Source organism: Oratosquilla oratoria, chromosome 9 (assembly GCF_046742065.1).
Source record: "Oratosquilla oratoria isolate Oo_2021 chromosome 9, ASM4674206v1, whole genome shotgun sequence".
Lineage (NCBI taxonomy): Eukaryota > Metazoa > Arthropoda > Malacostraca > Stomatopoda > Squillidae > Oratosquilla > Oratosquilla oratoria.
This window is the reverse complement of record NC_134785.1, coordinates 1476654-1486653: the sequence shown is the minus strand read 5'-3', so window position 1 is coordinate 1486653 and position 10000 is coordinate 1476654. Positions and strand designations below refer to the sequence as shown.

General features: G+C 33.3%; 1 protein-coding gene across 4 annotated transcripts in view; it reads right to left on the bottom strand.

Annotated features, from left to right (window-relative positions):
• Positions 1 to 10000, bottom strand: part of LOC143028129 (anoctamin-10-like) — a 211495-nt gene that overhangs the window by 10458 nt on the left and 191037 nt on the right. For all 4 annotated transcript variants that reach the window (XM_076189762.1, XM_076189765.1, XM_076189764.1 and 1 more), the window contains 2 exons: positions 6413 to 6604; positions 5540 to 5788 (listed from right to left, as the gene is read on the bottom strand). In XM_076189762.1, the coding sequence (XP_076045877.1) occupies positions 5540 to 5788; positions 6413 to 6604 (441 nt within the window). The remainder of the gene's footprint in view (positions 1 to 5539; positions 5789 to 6412; positions 6605 to 10000) is intronic.

Sequence of the window (10000 nt, the reverse complement as noted above, 5' to 3'; positions counted from 1 at the left end):
TCCCTTTACCTCCTATCCACATTCGTCACAATGTATACACAAATAATAATAATGATGATAATGATGATTATAATGATGATGATGATGATGATAATGATGATAATGATGATGATGATGATAATGGATGATGATAATGGATGATGATAATGGATGGTGTTAATGGATGATGTTAATGGATGATAGATAGTAATGATGATTGATAGTAATGATGATTGATAGTAATGATGATTGATAGTAATGATGACTGATAGTAATGATGATTAATGATGATTAATGAAGATTAATGATGATTAATGATGATTAATGTAATGATTAATGTAAGGATGATTAATGTAATGATGATTAATGTAAAGATTAATGTAATGATTAATGTAATGATGATTAATGTAATGATGATTAATGTAATGATGATTAATGTAATGATGATTAATGTAATGATGATTAATGTAAAGATTGATGTAATGATTAATGTAATGATTAATGTAATGATGATTAATGTAATGATGATTAATGTAATGATGATTAATGTAATGATGATTAATGTAATGATGATTAATGTAATGATGATTAATGTAACGATGATTAATGTAACGATGATTAATGTAACGATGATTAATGTAACGATGATTAATGTAACGATGATTAATGTAACGATGATTAATGTAACGATGATTAATGTAACGATGATTTATGTAACGATGATTTATGTAACGATGATTAATGTAACGATGATTAATGTAACGATGATTAATGTAACGATGATTAATGTAACGATGATTAATGTAACGATGATTAATGTAATGATGAGTAATGTAATGATGAGTAATGTAATGATGAGTAATGTAATGATGAGTAATGTAATGATGAGTAATATAATGATTAATGTAATGATGATTAATGTAATGATTAATGTAATGATGATTAATATGATGATTAATGTAATGATTAATGTAATGATTAATGTAATGATGATTAATGTAATGATGGTTAATGTAATGATGATTAATGTAATGATGATTAATGTAATGATGATTAATGTAATGATGATTAATGTAATGATGATTAATGTAATGATGATTAATGTAATGATGATTAATGTAATGATGATTAATGTAATGATGATTAATGTAATGATGATTAATGTAATGATGATTAATGTAATGATGATTAATGTAATGATGATTAATGTAATGATGATTAATGTAATGATGATTAATGTAATGATGATTAATGTAATGATGATTAATGTAACGATGATTAATGTAACGATGATTAATGTAACGATGATTAATGTAACGATGATTAATGTAACGATGATTAATGTAACGATGATTAATGTAACGATGATTAATGTAACGATGATTAATGTAACGATGATTAATGTAACGATGATTAATGTAACGATGATTAATGTAACGATGATTAATGTAACGATGATTAATGTAACGATGATTAATGTAACGATGATTAATGTAACGATGATTAATGAAACGATGATTAATGTAACGACGATTAATGTAACGACGATTAATGTAACGACGATTAATGTAATGACGATTAATGTAACGGTGATTAATGTAACGATGATTAATGTAACGATTAATGTAAGGATGATTAATGTAAGGATGATTAATGTAAGGATGATTTATGTAAGGATGATTTATGTAAGGATGATTTATGTAACGATGATTTATGTAACGATGATTTATGTAACGATGATTTATGTAACGATGATTTATGTAACGATGATTTATGTAACGATGATTTATGTAACGATGATTTATGTAACGATGATTTATGTAACGATGATTTATGTAACGATGATTTATGTAACGATGATTAATGTAACGATGATTAATGTAACGATGATTAATGTAACGATGATTAATGTAACGATGATTAATGTAACGATGATTAATGTAACGATTAATGTAACGATTAATGTAACGATGATTAATGTAACGATGATTAATGTAACGATGATTAATGTAACGATGATTAATGTAACGATGATTAATGTAACGATGATTAATGTAACGATGATTAATGTAACGATGATTAATGTAACGATGATTAATGTAACGATGATTAATGTAACGATGATCAATGTAACGATGATCAATGTAACGATGATCAATGTAACGATGATCAATGTAACGATGATCAATGTAACGATGATCAATGTAACGATGATCAATGTAACGATGATCAATGTAACGATGATCTATGTAACGATGATCTATGTAACGATGATCTATGTAACGATGATCTATGTAACGATGATCTATGTAACGATGATCTATGTAACGATGATCTATGTAACGATGATCTATGTAACGATGATTTATGTAACGATGATTTATGTAACGATGATTTATGTAACGATGATTTATGTAACGATGATTAATGTAACGATGATTAATGTAACGATGATTAATGTAACGATGATTAATGCAACGATGATTAATGCAACGATGATTAATGCAACGATGATTAATGCAACGATGATTAATGCAACGATGATTAATGCAACGATGATTAATGCAACGATGATTAATGCAACGATGATTAATGCAACGATGATTAATGCAACGATGATTAATGCAACGATGATTAATGCAACGATGATTAATGCAACGATGATTAATGCAACGATGATTAATGCAACGATGATTAATGCAACGATGATTAACGCAACGATGATTAACGCAACGATGATTAACGCAACGATGATTAACGCAACGATGATTAACGCAACGATGATTAACGCAACGATGATTAACGCAACGATGATTAACGCAACGATGATTAACGCAACGATGATTAACGCAACGATGATTAACGCAACGATGATTAACGCAACGATGATTAACGCAACGATGATTAACGCAATGACGATTAACGTAATGATGATTATGGTAATGGTAATAAGAACGATTATGGAGAGGATGATAGAAAAACAACAAAATGTATATCTTTGCTTTGTTGACTACGAGAAGGCGTTTGATAGGGTAAGACATGAGGATTTGATAAATATTTTGGAAAGAATGGATATAAATAGCAAAGACATGAGTATCATCAGAAATTTGTATTGGAAGCAAAGAGCAGCAGTGAGGGTACGGGGAGGAAGAACAGAATTTCAAGCTATAAAGAGGGGAGTGCGTCAAGGCTGTGTTATGTCTCCAGATTTATTTAATTTATATGGGGAGATGATCGTTAGAGAATTAGAGGGAATGGAAGGGATTAAAAGTGGAGGATATAATATAAATCATATCAGGTATGCTGATGACACGGTATTGGTGGCTGACTCAGAAGAAAAACTGCAACATCTATTGAATGTAACCGTAAGAGCTAGTGAGGAGAAAGGTTTAAATGTAAATATGGGGAAAACTAAAATACTAGTGGCCAGTAAAACAGATCCAACAAGAGTGCAAGTACAAATAGCAGGGAGAAGAATAGAACAAGTAACCAAATTTTCGTACCTGGGAAGCGTATTGACAGAAGATTGTAGATGTGAAAAAGAAATAAAATCAAGGATAGCGATAGCTAAAAGCACGTTTCAGAAATTGGTAGGGGTTTTAACAAACAAGAAAATGTCTACAGATATAAGGAGAAGAACAGTTAAAACATTTATATGGTCAACACTATTATATGGTTCAGAAGCGTGGACAATCAGCAAAAAATTGCAGGAAAACTTAGAAGCAGCAGAAATGTGGATATGGAGACGAGTATTAAGAGTACCATGGACAGCGAAGAAAACAAACGAAGTATTGAGAGAAATGGAGACAAGGAATTGATGACAACAATAAGGAAAAGACAGTTGCGATTCTTAGGACATATAATGCGGAGGGAAGGGTTGGAAGAGGTGGTGATGACGGGAATGGTGGAGGGAAGGAGAGCAAGAGGAAAGCAGAGGGAGAAGTATATGGACGGGCTGATGAGGGCGACGGGAAAACAACTCAAACCAGCACAGATGTTACAAGTAACTGGGGACCGTGAACGGTGGCGCTCCATAGTTGCCGAAGTCCAAGGTACGACGGTAATGATAATGGTAATAGTGATAGTGATAGTAATGAAAATAATGTTAATAGTAATGATAATAATAATGATAGTAATGATAGTAATGATAATGATAATAGTAATGGTAACAGTAATGATAATAGTAATAATAACTAATGATGATGTAATGATAATAGTAATGATAATAGTAATGATTAATGATAATAGTAATGATAATAGTAATGATAATAATAATGATAATAGTAATGATAATTATGATAACAGTAATGATAACAGTAATGATAATAGTAATGCTAATTATGATAATAGTAACGATAATAGTAATGATAATTATGATAATAGTAATGATAATAGTAATGATAATAGTAATGATAATAGTAATGATAATTATGATAACAGTAATGATAACAGTAATGATAATTATGATAATAGTAATGCTAATTATGATAATAGTAATGATAATTATGATAATAGTAATGATAATTATGATAATAGTAATGATAGTAATGATAATTATGATAATAGTAATGATAATAATGATAATAGTAATGGTAACAGTAATGATAATAGTAATGGTAACAGTAATGATAATAGTAATGATAACAGTAATGATAATAGTAATGATGATTCTGATAATAGTAATGATAATAGTAATGATAATAATTGTAATGATATGATAATAGTAATGATAATTATGATAATAGTAATGATAATAATTATAACAGTAATGATAATAGTAATGATAGTAATGATAATTATGATAATAGTAATGATAATTATGATAGTAATGATAATAGTAATGATAATAATGATAATAATAATGATAATAATAATGATAATTAATAATAATGATAATTAATAATCGTAATAATAATAGTAATAGTAATGATAATAGTAATGATAATGATTATAGTAATGATAATAGTAATGATAATAGTAATGATAATATAATAATTATAATGATAATATAATAATTATAATGATAATTATGATAATAGTAATGATAATAATGATAACAGTAATGGCGGTAATGATAATAATAATGATAATAATAATTAATAATAATTAGTAAATTGATAATCGTAATAATAATAGTAATAGTAATGATAATATTAATGATAATAGTAATGATAATAGTTTTGATAATAGTAATGATAATAGTAATTATAATAATAATGATAATAATATTATTAATAATAATAATAAAATAATAATAAAGTAATATAATAATAATGATAATAATAAGATAATAACAATAATAATAATAATAATAATAGTAGTAGTAGTAATAATAATATAACAATAAAATAATAATAATAATGATAATAATAATAATAATAATAATAATAATAATAATATAATAAAAATAATAACAATAATAATAATAATAATAATAATAATAATAATAATAATAATAATAATAATAATAATAATAATAATAATAATAATGATAATGATAATAATAATAATAATAATAAAAATCTGGTGCCCCAGCCGAAACCCATCAAAGCACGCCTACCTCTCCTCTAAGGGCAATCTTGGCCTGGTACGCAATCTTCTCGATGGCATCACGGACCCACTGGGGCTGGTCAGGGACGAGGACCATGAGGCTGACCTTGGCTACGAGGATAATGTGTTCAATGAGGACGAACCAGAGAACCCACTGGACCGGGGAGGACATCGGGTAAAGAGATCGGACCTTTGGCGACAAACAAAGAAGAGCCGTGTTCGTCATAACGGCCACTACGCCCAGGATCTCGAAGGCCGTCTGGAAAGGAGAGAGAAGATGAAGGCTACTTCGAGTGGGATCTTCCGGATATCGTCATCGAAGGAGCTCTTGAGGGTTACTTCGAGACTTCGAGTAAAACCTTTCGGACTTTATCCTCAAGCTGGTCCTCAAAGAAGGAGCTCTTGAGGGATACTTCGACTGGGATCTTCCGGACTTTGTTCTCAAGGAATACTAAAGAAGAGCTGCTATATGGCAACTGACCCCCCCCCCCCCCCCCATCTCCCTCGTCCTCCTCTTCCTCTTCCTGTTCATACGTAATACTAGTCGATGGTACTAATATAACCCAAACAACATTCTGACATGAGATTTTTGTTTACTATCATTATCAATTAATTCATTATACTATCTATTTGTTTATTCAGTATTCATTAATTCATTCATTTACTTATCTACTTATTCAATCATGCATATATTTAACTAATGAATTAACTAATTATTTATTTCTAATGTATTTATTTGTATATTCATCAATTTAATTTCGTATCTATTTAATTATGTATATTTAAATATTCATCTACTAATTAATCTATTCATTAACTTATTCATATATTTATCTATTTGTCTATTTATTTTTCATTAATTTATTAATTTCAAACCACTGACCTGCCATGCACCGATGTTGTTGACCTGTTTGACCTTGGGTCTCTGGAGGACGCGACAGAGCTTGAAAGCGTCTGTCTTCAGTTCGAGGATGTTGTTGAGAACGGCCCAGAATGCGGCCATCGGGTATACCGAGGAGAAGAGGAAGACGTAACCAAACTGGAGGAACATCTCCAGGTAGTCGTCGTACACACCCTGGAGGAGGCCATGGCGGTGATATAACAACAATAAAAACAATAAATAACATAAGTAAGTGAATAAGCAGGTATATGCCAAAGACTTTTTCTCCCACTCGAAGTAATTCCTAGGAACATCTCAGGGTAGTCGTCCACACCCTGGAGGAGGGCATGGCGGTGATGTAACAACAATAAAAACAATAAATAACATAAGTAAGTGAATAAGCAGGTATATGCCAAAGACTTTTTCTCCCACTCGAAGTGATTTCTAGGAACATCTCAAGGTAGTCGAACACACCCTGGAGGAGGCCATGGCGTTGATAGAAAAAAAAAATGAACAAAATAAATAGATAAATAAATGAATAGATAAATATATAACAAAGGGTTTTTCGCCCTTTATACGGGTGCGGCAGAATGGAGGACATATTCATATTGTAAAGAAATTAAAAATATTCAACTACTCCTATCTCAGTACCTCGAGGATGAGGGGTCACACTGCTTGGATCAAAAGTAATACAACGAGATACTGCTCCCCAGCAACATGGCTGGACATCAGGAATTGATTTATCCTTACCGCTTCACGGTATACCAAACTCCTCCCCCCACTCTTCATCCACTCAAAATGATTCATGAAGCGGATGAGTACATCCTTTTGGGATGAGTCATCCTTCCATCCATTCACCTCCAACCTTTGAACTCTCTTCTCACTGCTCGACAGACATTCGACATAATCTAAAGTCCCCTTCACTCCATCTATCCATCTCATTCTTGGTCATCCTCTTAAGCTCATTCCGCCCACTTCTACTGTTCACATTCTGTTTACTTGATTTTCCTTATTCAATCTTATCACATGCCCAAATCACGAAAACACAGCTGGGTAGGAGGCAATCCAAGAAATAGTTCAATTTTTTTTTTTAGTGATTTCATTCTAACAAAAAATATCTTATTGAATTTGGAGAGACCCCTCTATGCGTACGTGCCTGGTGAAGCTGAAAATCCATTTGACGCATATGTGGATTCAGTATTTTTTTTTTAGTAGCAGTTGGCGGCAGACTAGAGGATGAATGATATAAGAGTCTCCAATGTTTCGTAAGTAAACAATAAAATATTGTTCCACTCAGACGGCGTCTTCCCAGTCCCACTCTCCATTAACTAAACAAAACAACGTGTCTTATTCGCCTTAACAAAATATATAAAGAAGTTTGTGGGATTAACGAAATGAATTTACGATTGTTTTGACTGGAGCGCGTTCATCACTTTCGTTTTTCTTTTCTTTCATCATCAGAGTCTAAAAAGGCTCTTGTACATCCATTGTTTATTTATCCTTATATTTTCAACACTCTTGTTGATAAGGCTCAGGGCCCATGTAACATCTTGCAGGTAAATATTACAGGGTATCCTATAAAAATTATTCACTAGAGTATTCATGAACGTACTCATAGTGTAAGTACACTGATTTGGGGTCAACCTATGTATACGTATTTGTATGTACATCTCATTGATAACCACCACATGTAGAGATCATACTTTGGTAAGGTTCCCTAAACAACCATGCAATCAGTTTTGTCTCTCTCACACACACAAACCCTGCATGACTCTGGTCCGTAAGGATGTCACTAAAGCCCTTAGAATTTTGACCATTAAAAAGTCAGTATCCTGTACGGGACTTAGACTCCCTGAGAAAGAGACAGATATTTTTTATTTATTTATTTTTTTTTCCCAAGAGAACAGGAGGTAGGACAACACCCAGGCATATCCTGGCGTCCTTCGAGTATTGGTCAGCCTGGTTATTCCTAAGCCCAGAACTAGTCTGTTGCGGCCTTGAGTCTGTGATGTTATGACATTTGCTTGGGCCTGTGGGTATTTTTTTTTTAAGATGATGCTTGTGTTTGCGTCTATTTATGTCACATTCTATCTGTTTATACCACATACCACTTCGAATATGCCATTCTTTTATTAATCAGTGCGTGGGTTTACATCATCTTCTGTCTGTTTATACCACTGACTCTTCGAATGTGTGTATATATGTGTGTGTGTGTGTGTGTATGCGTATGTGTGCGTGTATGTGTGTGTATATGTGTGTGTGTATATTTGTGTGTGTGTTTGTGTGTGTGTGTGTGTGTATGTATGTGTGCGTGCGTGCGTGCGTGCGTGTGTGTGTGTGTGTGTGTGTGTGCGTGTATATGTGTTTTGTATGTGTTTACGCAAAAGAAAATGTGTTCGAATGAAGAGAATAGGAGCACAGAAAAAAAAAAAGAAAAATGGACAGAAAAAAAAAAAAAAAAATACCATCCCACTATCATAAAGTTGGAAGAGAAAGACCCCAGAGGGCCTGTCAGTTGAAAATCCAGTTCTTAATTTTTTCTATTTCTTTTTTTATTTTTAGGCCGATGTTTGGGTCACCTCCCCGCCTGGCCAGGGCTGTCGGGTAATGGTGGTGGTAATGGTGGTGATGGTGGTGGTAGTAGTGGTGATGGTGGTAGTAGTAGTGGTGATGGTAGTAGTAGTGATGGTTGTGGTAATGGTGGTGGTAGTAATAGTGATGGTAGTAGTGATGCTGGTGATGGTAGTGACAGTGGTGGTAGTGATGGTGGTGATAGTGATGGTGGTTGTAGTAGTGGTGGTAGTGGAAGTAGTAGTGGTGATAGTGGTGGTAGCAGTGGTGATGGTAGTAGTGGTGCTGGTGATGGTAGTGAAGATAGTGGTAGTGATGGTGATGATAGTAGTAGTGGTGATGGTAGTAGTGGTGCTGGTGATAGTAGCGACAGTTGTGGTAGTGATGTTGGTGATAGTGGTGGTGGTGGTAGTAGTGGTGATGGTGGTGGTGGTAATGGTAGTAGTGGTGGTAGTGGTAGTAGTGGTGGTAGTGGTAGTAGTGGTGGTAGTGGAAGTAGTGGTGGTGATAGTTGTGGTAGTAGTGGTGGTGGTAGTAGTGGTGCTGCTGATGGTAGTTAAGGTAGTGGTAGTGATGGTGATGATAGTAGTAGTGGTGATGATAGTAGTGGTGCTGCTGATGGTAGTTAAGGTAGTGGTAGTAGTGGTGATGATAGTAGTAGTGGTGATGATAGTAGTGGTGGTAGTGATGGTGATGATAGTGATGGTGGTGGTAGTAGTGGTAATGGTGGTGGTAGTGGTAGTAGTGGAGGTAGTGGAAGTAGTGTTAGTGATTGTGGTGGTAGTAATGGTGATGGTAGAAGTGGTGCTAATGATATTAGTGAAGGTGGTGGTAGTGATGGTGATGATAATACTAATGGTGATGGTAGTGGTGATGGTGGTGGTAGAGGTGGTAGTGGAAGTGTGGTGGCAGTAGTAGTGGTGGTGGCAGTAGTAGTGGTGGCAGTAGTGGTGGTGGTGGTAATGGTGGTGGCAGTAGTGGTGGTAGTGGAGGTAGTGGTGGTAATAGTGGTGGTAGTAG